Below are 15,530 nucleotides of genomic sequence, written 5' to 3' on the forward strand. Positions count from 1 at the left end.
TAATTTTAAAACAGTGTCCCCTAGTTCTCACCCACAAACATCCTTCTGTGTCCAACTTAGCTGGACCATTCACGAACTTATGCGTTTCTACCACGTCACCCTCTCATTCTTCTCAACCCTGGAGGAAACCAGCCCAAAGGCATTTCAAGGAAGCGTGCCAGCTTTTAACTCGGGAGATTGAATAAAAGGAAAAGAGGAGATGTTTTACTTTAACAGAGCATTAGTCAGATTTCACAAAAATATTTCATTTACTTCTGGTAGTACACCTTAGGGAAATATATTTTGTTTGTGACAGGAGTGCAGCACAGATTCAACAGAATGATACCGATGCCTGTGAGTTCACTTATAAGAGCATATTGCATAAACTTGGTTCTTATTCCTTTCTGATAAGAAAGTTCAGGCATTATTTGAATTGATACTTTCATGGTGATAATAGGATTTATATACAAAGACCCAGAATTTCAGCTTAACCTCCAGTTATGCAGTAGCACATGCTACAATATGGGTATTGGTAATAATTAGGCAAAGACCAGAGTTAGCTCAACTCAACTGTGTCTCCATGGTCAAATAGATTACTACCTTAACTCTTCCATTAAAGTAGCCACTTTGATGAATAATGTAAGTGCTGAGCACTTGGTTGAAAAGGCACCACATTTTCAAGTATACAGGTCAAACACTGGGGGGAAAAGCATTTTCAAAGGATTAATTGTTGACATTATTTTCTTACATGGAGTTTAGTTTACTCTAGAAGCTGGAGAAATGAAAGTTGATCAAATTAAATCATTGATCAAGTGTTCTTCAGATAATCTTCTACACTGGAGCAAAAGTATTAAGTTTTTGTGTTCTTGTTCCCCTTTTCTCAGGTGACCATACGGGCGAGTGTCGAGCCCATGGCAATCTGGGATCGGCATTCTTCTCCAGCGGCAACTACCGAGAGGCCCTAAACAACCACCGTCTCCAGCTAGTGCTGGCCATGAAGCTAAAAGATCGTGAGGTGGGTATTTCACTTAATACTTTCATGCAAACAGGCACGCATTAGATAAGTGCATATCATCAGAGCATGGAGGCAACAGGCAATGTAATGTTCTCTCAATCAGGAAGGTTCCTTTTTGACTGTAGGCCTTGGATTTTTGTTGCCTAGTAGAGGTGCAGTTAGGAATGGCAGAAGCTGGCTTCACTTTTTTAATGCAGGACAAACACATTTCCATTGCCTTGCAGTGAAGACAATTTTTAAATGCCATTTTGGCAGTCTGGGAGGCCTTGGGTGCAAAACTCGTATGCTTGTCTTCTGAGGTTGGTTCCCTATTGTGAGGACTGCAGGAAAATTCTATTTCTGCCAGTGCAATATTTTTATATGTTTTGGAAGTCCTTAAAAATGCACTTCCTTGGAAAGTTTTCAACTCCTGTGGGAGGTTTGCTGGGAGGCAGAAACGTTCTGATAGGTAAACAGTAAATATTTTGACACCTTCAGATATCACTACTGGATGTTCTATTGTATGCTATTATATTTTTAATAGTGATTTATTATGGCAAAGTGTCCTGCAGAATTAAGTTGACATTAAGTAGTATTGTGTAACTGTCAAAGGCATTTGACTGTCCTTTTTGTCAAATTTTCATAATGCATTAAAATTTAAAAACTGAAGTCTTGCCAAACTGCTACCGTTATGTTTAGACTATGATACAACCTGGCTGACAACGTTAGATGTTTAAAGAATCTGCTTTTGAAAGTTGAAAAAATATCTGTGGACCTCCTCTTACCTCTATTTATTAACACTTATGTGGAAATGGGACATTGTTCTGATGGTTTTGGGCCATATAACTAAAGGTTTTAATTGTGACAGCTGTAGCCATTTTTAATGTTTGGCTGGGTTTAAAAAGCTACACATGGCATCTACTCAACAGGTGCTATATTGATCCAAAAACAATTGAAAATTTAGGAATCTGATGTAACCTAATGCATTTGCAAATCTAACAGGTATTTAAAGCAATGATATTTATTTCATTTGTCCAATATCTATAGCATTTTGCTTTTCTTAGAAATTTGCTTTGTACCAAAATAGCTTTTTTTTTTCCTTTCCAGTAGCAATGTGTTTGAATTCATGGTTTTATTAGATTATTAGAGATTTTTTCCAACAATTTTAAAATAATTCTGATGTTTATTGCATGGCTTCCAATGAGTATAGAAAATGCATATTGCAGATTGCAAGCAGAGCGTAGGGAATCAGAAGGGGACACTGGATGGCATGCAGTGGTAGATTGGAATGAAGTAGCATGTTAGATGGCAGGAGGTGTGAGGTTGAAGGTGAAGTTTAGGAGGCTTTTAAACACTGTTGGAGCACGATATTGGAGAACCAAGATGGACTGTCTAATTGTTTTGCCATGCACCCAGTGTCTTCATGCACACATTGGGAACCAGCAAAGTAGTCTGTGAGCATGCTGTGTGAAAAGAGAAAAAAACTGGGGCAGTATAACCCATGGGTTGGTGAGCATTTTAGAAGATACAAAATTGCGCTGTTCTGATTCTACCAAGTCCACACGGCAACTTGGACCACTGGCAGTTCCCCTCCAGCCATGCCATCAGAAAATTACTTTTAAAAAGGTTTGTTTTAGAACATAAAAAGGTACAGCATGGAACAGGCCCTTCGGCCTACGATGTTGTGCTGAGAATTAATCCTAATGTAAAATAGAATAACCTAACCTACGCACCCCTCAATTCACTGCTGTCCATGTGCATGTCCAGCAGTCACTTAAATGTCCCTAATGGCTCTACTTCCACCACCACCATTGGCAACGCATTCCATGCATTCACAACTCTCTGCTTAAAGAACCTACCTCTGATGTCCCCTCTATAACTTTCTTCTAATATCTTAAAACTATGACTCCTTGTGCCAGTCAATCCTGCCCTGTGGAAAAGTCTCTGGCTATTGACTCTATCCATGCCTCTCGTTACCTTGTATACCTCAATTAGGTCACCTCTCTTCCTCCTCCTCTCCAGAGGGAAAAGTCTGAGCTTATTCAACCTTTCTTCATAAGGCAAGCCCTCCAGTCCAGGCAGCATCCTGGTAAACCTTCTTTGCACCCTCTCCAAAGCTTCTGTATATTTCCTATAGAAGGGCAACCAGAACTGGGCACAACATTCCAAGTGTGGTCTCACCAGGGACTTGTAGAGCAGTAGCAAAACCTCACGGCTCTTAAACTGAATCCCCCATTAACGAAAGCCAAAACACCATATGCTTTCTTAACAACCCTATCCACTTGGGTGGCAACTTTGAGGGATCTATGTACTTGAACACCAAGATCCCTCTGTTCCTCCACACTGCCAAGAATCTTGTCTTTAATTCTATATTCAGCATGCGAATTCGACCTTCCAAAATGCATCACTTCGCATTTATCCAGGTTGAATTCCATCTGCCATTTCTCAGCCCAGCTCTGCATCCTGTCTGTGTCGTGCTGCAGCCTGCAATAGCCCTTGATACTATCAACTGCACCTCCAACCTTTGTGTTATCTGCAAATTTACTAACCCATCCCTCAACCTCGTCATCCAAGTCATTTATAAAAACTACAAAGAGCAGAGGCCCAAGAACAGAACGCTGCAGGACACCACTCACCACTGACCTCCAAAGCAGAATACTTTCCATCTATAACCACTCTCTGCCTTCTGTCAGCCAACCAATTCTGAATCCAGATAGCCAAAACTCCCTGTATCCCATACTTCCTGACTTTATCAATGAGCCTACCATGAGGAACCTTATCAAATGGTTTTCTAGTTGCAAAGTGCACCATCCATTATTAGGATCTGATCAGTTCATGATAAAATATTACATCTCTGTGATAGTGTATGATATTTCCAAAGCTTGAGCAGTCTTCAACGTTGAGTATTCTTCTAATAATGCTGAAAATGTGTTGCTGGAAAAGCGCAGCAGGTCAGGCAGCATCCAAGGAACAGGAGAATCGACGTTTCGGGCATAAGCCCTTCTTCAGGCTTATGCCCGAAACGTCGATTCTCCTGTTCTTTGGATGCTGCCTGACCTGCTGTGCTTTTCCAGCAACACATTTTCAGCTCTGATCTCCAGCATCTGCAACCCTCACTTTCTCTCAAAGATTCTTCTAATAATACAGAGGCCACAAATCTGAAGTTGTGTTTGCTAGCATACGTTGTTTGGGCACTATGTGAGGGCCATTCATGGACAGAATGGTGTACAATGTGTAAGTGCACACTTCTGCCTTGAACTGAAGAGCATTTTGCTCACATCAAGGTTTCTACACAAACTAGTTGCTCCCAAACACATGTGTACCAATAAGCATTCTGCATGGAATGTAGCATGGGTGAGGAAGTGTACAGAACAGGACAATTTGTAAGAAGACCTGGGGCAAGGGTATGGCTGTCAGCTGGAGGATGTTTATTCCCAGTTAATTAGGGAGCAATACACCAGCCTAAACCTAGCAAGGAACAGTGGGTGCAATGTCTGCACTTCAGAAATGAAATCTTGTGACGTTTAAAACGGAGTGTCAGAACAGAGTACAGGTGGCATAGCAGGTGGCATTCTCCAGGCTAGTGTTGGATATACTTATAGCATCTCACAGTTTGATATCCACCCACCTATAATGGAGGTCACTGAAGCCTCTGTTCAAAGAGGCTAACTGCATTTCATTCTCTCTCACCATACATCAGCAAAGGGAATGATTTTTCTAGGAGATTTTCTGTAGTGTCATTAACTCTCCCCATGTTGATTTATGGGTGCCCTATGCCGTTCACTGAATTGAATGAGATTCCATTCCTTCTCTGCCTAGGTGGTATTTGACTATTGGCAGCCAATCATAGAGGTCAGGTCAGGCCAGGCATGCTTGAAGCTGTCCTGAAACTTTAATTCCACCGAATCTGCTGTAGCTGTTTGAGACAGCAAAGCAAAACATGGCTAGTAGGCAACAAGGCTTCCTGTTGATTACCTTGCTCATGACCCACTCGCACATAGATATCAGTGAAAGCCATTATACCAGACCAAATATGATAGACCAAACTATTGGGATACAAAAGAAAAATGCTTCTACTACCTGGAGCACTCTGAAGGATCTCTGTTTTAAATCACCTGAGCAAAAAATATGTGTCCACAGGTTGTTCCCACAGAACAAATCTTGGCTCAATATATCAATATATAAAAGAAAGTAGGCTACATAGTTATGCACCCTTTACGTCCTCAGAATCTCCAATCTTTTAACTTGGAGGCTAAAGTACTACTCCTGATGTCAGCTGATACCTTGATGCACTGCACTTAGACATCCCAGATTTCAAAAGGAACTAGAAATTCCTCTGATAGAAAAAGTAATGTGTGGCTCACAGTTTGAAGTTGTAATGATGAAGAAACTATCAACACACAATGGTTGCTCTGTGAAACTGCTGGTATCTGAACAAGCAGAGTTATACATGTAAATCCAGGTGTTGCGGTTCATGATTCCCCATTCCTCAATTTGTGCAGTTGAAATCCTTCCAAATTTCTTTGAAATCAATTTAATTGATGCAGTACTTTCACTTGCTACACTACTAGATTCACTGTAAAGCTATTGAAAAGGTGGCACCCTCTTGAATTATTTGCACCTAGAATTTTAATGTAATGTAAACTGAAAATTCTCCTGAAGAACCTCTCCAGCCCTGAAGAGTTGATTTTGAATTACACAACAATAAACCATGTGGAATACAACAGCTGAAGAAGGCACCTTCTCAAAGCCAATTAGTAATGGACAACAAATATGCTTACGTCCCATGACTGAATAAATTCAGTAATTATGAATAACACATGATTTGTTTCATTCTCTCTTGCCACACATCAGCAAATGGAGTGAGCACGTGCGTTTTCTGGAATAGCATACTTTTCTGTAATTTGCTGCTCAACAAAAAATGAATCATTTGTAGGAAAAGGCATGTTCTGATATTTTTCTTCCACCATCTGAATTTGTTAAAAAGTAATATGATAGCTTATGATAGAAACAAGAAACAAAAGCTGTCAGAAAAATATTGCTAAATAAATAACACATTGAGAGTTATAATAAGCACAAACTTGGCCAAACTTGGTTGAATCTAATATTTCTGGTGTATTAACTTGTTTATGCTACCTTTGGATTAATGCTACAGTAATAAGGGAGAAACCATTGAAACTCGGTTTCTACAGAAAAAAAGAGTTCTCTTTAGAATATCCTAATTGACACAATTAGCTGTAACAAGGATAACATTTTTGATTAGGTAACTCAGAATTTTAAATATGAACGCATTGGTGCACCGCACCACAAATTTGTGAGGTTTTTGAAGATGCACATCACCAGGACAGTAACAGTTTATCTGTTTTTAATGTCCATTATGAACGTTCAGTGAGATAACATGTTTCATACAACTGGTAATCAATGGGCCAGCCTGACTAAATGTGGAGGTGTAAGGTTCATTCTGTGTAGCTGCTTTCCATGAGTACAAATTGGATTTCACCTTGCAGTGATGTATAAGGTTGTAGTACATTAGATTCTGGTAAATTCATAATTGCTTCACAGAATTTTCTTCTTCTCACTTTATTTCCTGGCTGTCACTCCATTTTATGAAGTCCAGAAGGCCAATTGTATATTCCGAGTCATCTTTCACTGCTGGATTCACAAACTGTTAAAACAAAACCTGGCCATTAATTTATTTTTCCCCCTTACTTTTGACAGGCCAACTTGCTTAGATCTCAGCAAATGAGAATCCTTCAAGTGCGCACTATCATGGTTATTAATTACCATGCTACATTTCTATAATCATAAGACCAATGAAATACTAACACACTGTGCTATGATGTTGCACACTATCTAGTAGATTTATACATCTAAAATTCATGTGACATTAGCATTCTTGTTACAAATATTATTTACATATGGGACATTTATGTTTGAGTGGCACCATGATAGCTAACGGAATTTAAACTCATTTAATTTTTTTAAAAACTGGGACTGAAAGGAAGTCTCAGCAAGAGTGACCTTGAAACTATCATTGATTTTTGTACGAAAATATCTGGTTCACTAATCATCTTTAGGGAAGGAAATTTGCTGGCCTTACCTGGTCTCGTCTCCATGTGGCTCCAATTTCACAGCAATGTAGTTTACTTTTAATTGCTTCTGAAATATCTCAGCGAGCTGTTCGGTTCAAGAACAATTAGGAATGGACAATAAATGACTTTGCTAGTAATCCCATCAAAGAACAACAAAGTCCAATTTTTGACCAACTAGGCTTCATGTGGCTGTTGACAGGATTTGACTTTGATGAGTAGAGATGGTCTTTCTGCCTCTCTTAGGCAGCATCATTACAATGTGCAAGACTGACCTATGAAATGGTGACTCTGGTACAACAAGAAGTAAACCTGGACAGAATTCAGTTCTGAGGAAATTAGATATACACATTATTACAGAAAATATAAAACTGCAAAACAATGAATTTTGTACCACAGTCTTTAGTGCTTTAAGTTGGAGGGTATGTTTTGTCTCCCATGTGAATTAGAGCAACTGCAGGAAATTAATGTAGACTTCCTGATGACATCATCTGTGCACCAAACTTCCTTGAAAATACACTGTCAAATGCCAGGCTATTATTGTTGGAATCTGTCCTTAGCTGCTAGTGAAGTTGGTTTATGTTGGATAATACATAAGGATGCAAATTCACATTTTGGGTTGAACCTAATACTCCCTGGTGATGAGGTAATACATTTGTAGGTTTTTCCTGAATAGGATTCTCTTTATTTAGAGCAATATTAAAACTCACATAGGGAGTATTTGGTTTGTATCACTTGAAGCTAATTACGACACCAGGTTCAGTGATCATATTATTGTAAGAAGGACAGGGTTGTATCTCAGATTGTTCTAAGTGCCAGTAGAAGAACATTTTGCTCAACTCACAGCTGTTGATTATCAGGTCAGGAAGTGATATTATAGCTGTATATACATTGTAGCTGATAATGCTTATTCAGGAACTGTGACATTTTAGGAAGGTCTCAATGAAGTACACTAGAACTGTAATGGAAGGTGTTTGCATTGGTGTAGCAACTGAATTTTCACAGTAAGTGTAAATGTGTGGGGACCACTGAGCTTGCAAAATACACCAAGACTGATCTGGGTGTACAGCAGTGTTGATTGCATCGTGTTGCATTAATGTTATACCACAGTTCAGAAAAAGAGTTGTATTCACCTTTTACTCTGGCATTCTTGTTGAGAAACTGGTGAATTACTGATGATCCTTCCCTAAATCATCTGGCCCTTAAGTTCCATGACATTGACTGAAAAATGGGAATCCTGAGCTATTTTAGAGTTCTTTCCTGTTGCTAAAGAGAACTATTATTTGGCTAGCATTTCATTCTAAAACATAAAGTTTGAAAATTACTCTGCTGTAGAGCAACGTAAAATTGACATTTACAAAGTTGCTTTTTCTTGCTTCAGCACCAATATGTTTGGAGGTTGGGGAATATAACAACTTCTCTGCCCCAACATGCACTGCAATTATAACTTCCGTGGAAGATGGCATAAGGCAGCTGCCCATCAGACTAATGTACTCCTTTACTGTGGGAAATTAATGCTCACTCATTATTATGCTGCCATTTAAGGCCAAGCAGCTGACCCATGAAATTTTCCTGGGCGTATGAGAACTCACCCCACCCCCACCCCCTCCACCCCACCCCAAGTGAAATTCCTTGTCTTCAGGAGGAAGCCCCTTCCCAAGTTATCGTCCACTAATGGCCACTCAAGCCTCGACGCTTGAAACTTTGCTAACTCCCAAGCACTTGGGATGTTCTGATCCATCGCACTTTCCACTTTATTACCAGTGCACAATACTAGCAGTGGCCATTCTCAACTCACGCTGCTACTGGTACACGGTACAGTGCCAGTCTCTGATTAGTCAGCAGCCCTCTCCTCCTGTTGTTGACGTGCAGCAGTCCAGCCTCCAGCCTATTAAATGGCTGTGGAGCAGCCAATCCTCAGCTGTGCAGGTCTCACATACATTTTAGCTCTTCTAGAGGCCATGTGACATATATGCTAGCTCATTGTCACTGTTGGAACGTAGGAAATATGGCACCTACTTGTATGCAAGAAGCTTCCACAAACATCAGTGTGGTAATGCTAATGTTTTTTGTGATGTGAATTAAAGGATAAATATTGGTTAAGGCACTGCGTTAAGTTCTCCGGTTCTTTTTTGAAGTCGTGCCATGGGATCTGTTATGACCATCTCAAAGAAGAGATAGAGGATCAGCTTAACTTCTGGTTGTGAAGACAGCACCTCCAACATTGCATCACTCCCTCAGTACTGCACTGGAACGTCAGCCTAAATGTTTGCACTCACTTCTATGAAATGGAATTTGAATCTACACCCTCCTTATTCAGGAACAAGAATACTACCATCTGAGCCATGGTTGACATGGTGATAGGGTGTTAAATTGCACAAACAAAATACTCAGTTTAACTGCTAGAGAAATACAATACAAAAGCAGGTCAGTAATGTTAAACTCATGCCAAGCCTTGGATACACAATACTTGGAGTTCTGTGAGCAGATCTAGGTTCCAGATTACAGGAAAAATGTTGAACTACTGGGAAAAATGCGGGAAGATTTACAAGATGTAATAGAATTGACAACATGTAACTAGAAAAGAAAAAATTGAGGAGGTTAGGAATCTTGGCTTTGGAAAAAGATTAAGAGGTGATATGGCACAGAACTTAAAAGTTTTGCAGTGGATCAATAGGGTGGATATTGGAGACATGTGTTCTACATGTGGATGAATGAAACTACCAAAGCCTCTGGTGGATTAGATAAAGAATTTATAAGGAATTTATTTATATAGGCATAAGATAGTGAGATTTCCTGTGCATTGAGTGGTTGTAGCACATTACATTAATGTTTAAGATGATGCTTGACAGGGGAGTCAGACAGAAATATCAGTCTATGGGGGTAGGTGAGAAGAGGTACATCATAGTGAAGGAAGCTAGGATCTACTTGAACTCGCACTAATGCTGTCTCCAGGCTGGGTTTTTCTAATCGACCCGTTCAGACATATTCCACATATGGAACAGGTGGGATTTGAACCCATTCCTCCAGACCTAGAGATAGGGACAAAACCCCCGGTTCCTAATGTTGTCTCTTATTTTCTTTAGTATCTAGAAGAACTATCATGCCCAACTGACCATTTTTGTTTCCCCACCATCAAATCACCCAAGTTACTTTTCACCTACAATCCACCACCACTAAATCAGCTGTGTTTCCAATCAGTCAGTTTAACTGCAGTGTAATGACAGCAAAGATGAGGGAGAGGGAGGGGATTGAATCAGAATGGAGTTGGAAGGGGAGATCAGCAACTCCACCCCTCCAGTGCCCATCCTTCTCTAAAGGCATTGAGACACCACTGTCCAAGGGCACTGAGGCACAAACGTAGCCACAGAAGACGGGAAGGCAGTCAGGAACTATGACTCTCTGATGACCCTGCCTTGCACCTGTTAATGGCTAATTTGGCCAACCCAATAGCAGGACCATGAGGAGATCCTCTGTGACCTCCCAGCACCTCTCCACACCGGTTGGCTGAAGATCAGGAACATGGGGAAAATGTGCAATGAAAAGAAAAACAGAAGATTTTTCAAATTACTAAAAGTGAGGTGCCTAATGCTGTCCCATCTGAAGTGGCTACTTCAGTCCAGGTGAATGATAGAACTGGGTAAATAGGATTCAGTATCCTACCAACTAATGCAGGCACCTATTGGACAAAGTCAGAACATCTCATGTGAAGTATCCATGATGCTGAAATCCCTTTCAAGAAGTCTGAACAAGTTTTTTTTAGTGTTATTTCTGCTCTTTATGTTAATGATAAACAATGGTAAATTTATTGTGCTGGAAGACAAGTTATTGGGATTTCATTACTTAATAATCAGAATTGGAGAAATTCTGCTTCCCATGTTAGGGACAACTGAAATAGGGATTGTACTGGCTTCAGTAAAACTAGACAGTACAGAAGAGCCTAAAAAAAACTGTCAAAATATACCCTGAAACAGCATTTTTTGTATGCTGAGCAGATTAGTGGTAACCAATGCAAATTTGTGTCAACCTGCACTGGGATTCATACAATCTGTGCATCACTCGCATTTACAGTACAGTGTTAATCACTGCTAATCACAGCACTTTCCAATGTCACACCGGTGTCATACTGCTGACTGTGCACCACTGTCGCTCAGACCTGGAAACTCTGGACTGGCCTTTGTTTCTCCCTCCCACTCTACTCATTAATCATGTACCTGTGAAGGTCAAGTAGTATTTTCAAAATACATGAATTTTTTAAAAAAGTTACCAAATTTCTCCACCTTTGAAAAATTTCTAACTGTTAATGGTGCCTGCTTTAATGTGATTCTTTCCTGTTGGAATATATAATACAGTGGTGTCTGCCAGATGCTATGAATTCTGTCACCAGCTTGTTTTATTATTGGATTCACTGCAGTAGTGACAGATGTTGAGGTTGGTGGGGGGCTGATGGAATAATTTCAGGAGGTTTATGGCAGGGACGAGAAAAATCACAACAGTGAACATGCCTGGATATAGTCAGCTTTATAAAAAGTTTTGAATTTTTAACTCTAAATTATGTAAGTTCTTAATTGCACAATTTTTTCTTGGCAATAAATTAAAATACATACTGACTGCCTTCTCCATGCAGTTTGATTTCCCTGTGTCTCCAGTGCTGAGTGACTGCAGCTGAGTGTGACGGGGTTTTGTTGACCCAAGGGTTTTATTCACAAGTAATTATGGTATGGTTCACAACCACAACTCCTTATTAAGCTACAAAAATACTCTGAGAATTTTTTGAAGGAAAGCAATTTCCTTGTAACTACAGTTTCAGGGGATAGTCTTAATTTGAAGTATAAAGTTAAATGATATGTGGTTTCATATGCTTAGACTCAGAGAATAATTTGCTCATGTTTAATTGCACTGTGCAAAATTGGGGACAATGGTTTTAATATGTTGAATAGATGGCATTTTGCACTTAATCATATTGTTCCTCATGAAAAATGAATGCCTGCTTGAAATGGGAGAATGGGTTGCTTATTCCCACAGTTTTTGTTGTGGACAGATGGATGGGAGGTAGGTAGGAAGTAAAAGATGGTTTGTGTGTTTTCTAAACAGCAGTCTTTTTGAATATTGCTGACATATAAAGTGATATAATGTGCTGACTCTTTTTGGAGTATTGCTCCACATGTGGCAGCTGTCTGCGGTACCTCATTCCAATTATTTGGAGCTGCGTGGTGAATGGCAGCAGGTTATCTGTCCATGGCCCAGCCAGAACCTGATCTCATCTGTGTGCTTTCCATTCACTCCCTAAAGCATTGACACTGAAGCATTTTTCAAATACCATCTGCTGAATTTGCTGAGATCAACCAACTCAAACCGATCAGGGATTAACACTGGGCAACCGTTCTACCATGTGAACGTTTATTGACTGGGACATAAGATTAGCTTAAGCTATGCTATCAAAACTTCTTTTAAGCTCTTCAAAGATAGGGAAGAAGATTGAATTTTATATTAAACTTTCTTAACCATTGTTGACCTTCCAGTTAACGAATTCGATCTCTTGTTGGTCCATTGATATCATTTTTCAGATATTTATGGTATTGATACATGGGTTTACATTTTACAGTGTATCAATATAAGGGTCAATTTACAGTGAGCTTTACTGTCCAAATCCTTTTTATATGAGATGTGCACTCAGCCTACAATGACAACTTGCAGTTCTTTTGCACATTTATAGAACATTGCAATGTACTTCACAACTAACATAAAGGAAACAAACCGGGAGGATTTGGCTGGAGTTTTGACAAGATTTTAAACACAAAGAGAACAATAAATTGAAGGGAGCTTTTGTGAGTTTGCAAATAGGATTCTGATATATATCAAGTTCACCAAGAGGATAGTTAAAAGGTTAGAACTACAGCAACAAATGCCTCAAGAATGAAAGTAAAGGGATGGATGTTGGCTGGAGCACAAATGAAATATGTGAAAGCAGTGCATCGATTTATCAACAAGTTCTGTAAAGTTGTAGAAACTTGGAGCACAGAAAGAAACCATTTGATCATTTGTGTATGTGCTAGCCCTTTTTGCTTATTCCTACATTCCTGCTTATCGATTGTAATCCAGTAAATTCCTCATCTTGGACTGCTTTTCCAGCTCCTTTTCATGTTCATCATGTAATCAACTCACTGCTTGTACAAGTAGGGTGTTATACTGACAACATTGAGTGAAAAACAAAATCACCTTGTCACTTTGCCAGTGACTATGGTCGCTAGTTATTGATTGATTACTGGGGGAATTATTTTTCATCGTCAACCTCATTAAAATCTCAAACTTGTGAGAACTTCTGTCAGGCCACCCATCAGCTTCATCAGATCCAAAGAGAACAGCTTAACTAATCCAAGCTTTTCTCAAACTTGAAGTCCCTTATCCTGAGTAATACCCTGGTAAGCTAGCTCTGTGCTCTTTCTAAAGCCATCTTCTCCGGAGCATGATGCCACTGACTCATAAAGTTTTGGCACTCATATTCTCTTCTCTGAATCCGTGATCTTTCTTGTACTAAAAAACATTGTTAAAAGGTACTTTTAGGCAAGCTTACGTCCCACATTACCAAAGTAATGTCCACAGTTCCGCTGTTGTAGGTCAGGAGTCGTCTTAGTCCCTCAATGTGGAATCTCAGTGGGAGAGAGAGAGGCCGAGTGATTGGTTTGTTTGAGCAACAAATGCAAAAATGGATGAAGATGACACACATTTGATTCTTTTGTAACATCTGGCATACTGGGGATTCCAATCATATCCTGAAAAGCAGGGTTGCTGGCATTAGAGTAACACTGTGTTTATCCAGATTTTTAATATGGACTTTAAATCATACTCCTGCTTCTGGCACCACATTCGTTTCTGTATTTTTTTTGTTACCTATCTATCGGCAGTCTTCAGCTCTTCCTTTAAAGAAGATAGTTCAGCTGCTATTGTGTATTGATCAGTTTTCTAAAGGAACCTAAAAGAAGTAATGGTTTTCCAAATTGCCTCTACCCAAGCAAGCAGCTAACCAATACAACATGTGATATAGAATATGTAGGTGACTGTCAAAAGGAAAATTGGACACTATTGTGACGCTTTTCTAACTCGAAATGTCTATTACTTGATTAAATTGTTAGGTCAAAGAGAGTGAACAAAAGGAGCCCTTTGGATATCCAAATTGCCAGTAAAGGCAAAGTCACCATATCATACCGAGCCATAGGGCTGCTCTCTCGCTAGAGACAGATGACTAGTGGTGATTTAACCTGAGCATCACTACAACTTAGCCAAGAGGAGAGGTTAAGAAGGAGAGTCCTTCATTGTAACCTTCAATAGTGTTGAAATACAACCCACTCTTGGCATTATACACTAACCATCTAGCTAATTGAGCTAACCATCCCCAATGCCAAAAGAAATTATTCCTTTAGCAAAGTACATATAAGTCTGTTTGACTTCCTTGGTCTATTGATTGAAATTCTGCTAATTGTGAATAGATAGGGAATGCTTCAGAGATATGCCTGATGCGGGGACTACAAGGAAAATTAGAGGGCATCTTCAATTTGAGATGCCCTCACAAAAAAAGGCTGCTATTATGCTGGTGCTGGTGCTAGGCTAGCCTCAGTAATTGGAGTGAACAGCACTACCATAAGACGAAATGACAGAAATTAGGCCATTCAGCCCATTGAGTCTACTCTACCATTCAATCATGGCTGATAAATTTTTCAGCACCATCCTCCCGCTTTCTCCTCCTTGATCCCCTTGACAATCAAGAACCTATCCATCTCTGTCTTGAATATATTCATTGACCTGGTCTCCACATCCTTCTTTGGCAATGAATTCCATAGATTCACCACTGTTTGGCTGAAGAAGTTTCTCCTCATCTAAAATTCTAAAGGGTCTTCCCTTTACTCGAAGGCTATGCCCTCTGGTCCTAGTCTCTCCTAACAATGGAAACATCTTCCCAATGTCCATTCTGTCCAGCCCATTCAGTATTCTGTAAGATTCAATTAGATCCCCTCTTGTCCTTCTAAACTCCATTGAGAAGAGTCCGAGAGTCCTCAAATGTCCTTCATATGTTAAGCCTTCTATTCCTGGGATCATTCTCGTGCATTTTCTCTGAATCTGCTCCAGGGCCAGTACATCCTTCCTACGATATGGGGCCCAAAATTGCTCACAATACTTCAAATGTGGTCTGACCAGAGCTTTGAAATTCTCAGAAGTGCATTCCTGCTTTTATATTCTAGTTCTCTTAAGATAAATGCCAACATTGTATTTGCCTTCCTAACTACTGATTCAACCTGCAAGTTTACCTTAAGAAAACCCTGGACCAGACCTCCCAAGTGCCTTTGTCCTTCAGATTTCTGAATTTTCTTCACATTTAGAAAATTGTCAATGCCTCTATTCTGCTTACCAAAGTCTAAGGCCTCACACTTTCCCACAATGTATTCAATCTGCCACTTTTTTGCCTACTCTCC

General features: G+C 39.7%; 1 protein-coding gene across 6 annotated transcripts in view; it reads left to right on the forward strand.

Annotated features, from left to right (window-relative positions):
- The window catches only part of ttc28 (tetratricopeptide repeat domain 28), a 774,630-nt gene that overhangs the window by 464,928 nt on the left and 294,172 nt on the right, over positions 1–15,530 (forward strand). For all 6 annotated transcript variants that reach the window (XM_043715612.2, XM_043715613.2, XM_043715615.2 and 3 more), the window contains one exon: positions 864–994. In XM_043715612.2, the coding sequence (XP_043571547.2) occupies positions 864–994 (131 nt within the window). The remainder of the gene's footprint in view (positions 1–863; positions 995–15,530) is intronic.

The sequence above is a fragment of the Chiloscyllium plagiosum genome, unplaced genomic scaffold, assembly GCF_037043375.1.
Source record: "Chiloscyllium plagiosum isolate Xiang-an unplaced genomic scaffold, Cpla_swu_hap1 HiC_scaffold_24, whole genome shotgun sequence".
Taxonomy (NCBI): domain Eukaryota; kingdom Metazoa; phylum Chordata; class Chondrichthyes; order Orectolobiformes; family Hemiscylliidae; genus Chiloscyllium; species Chiloscyllium plagiosum.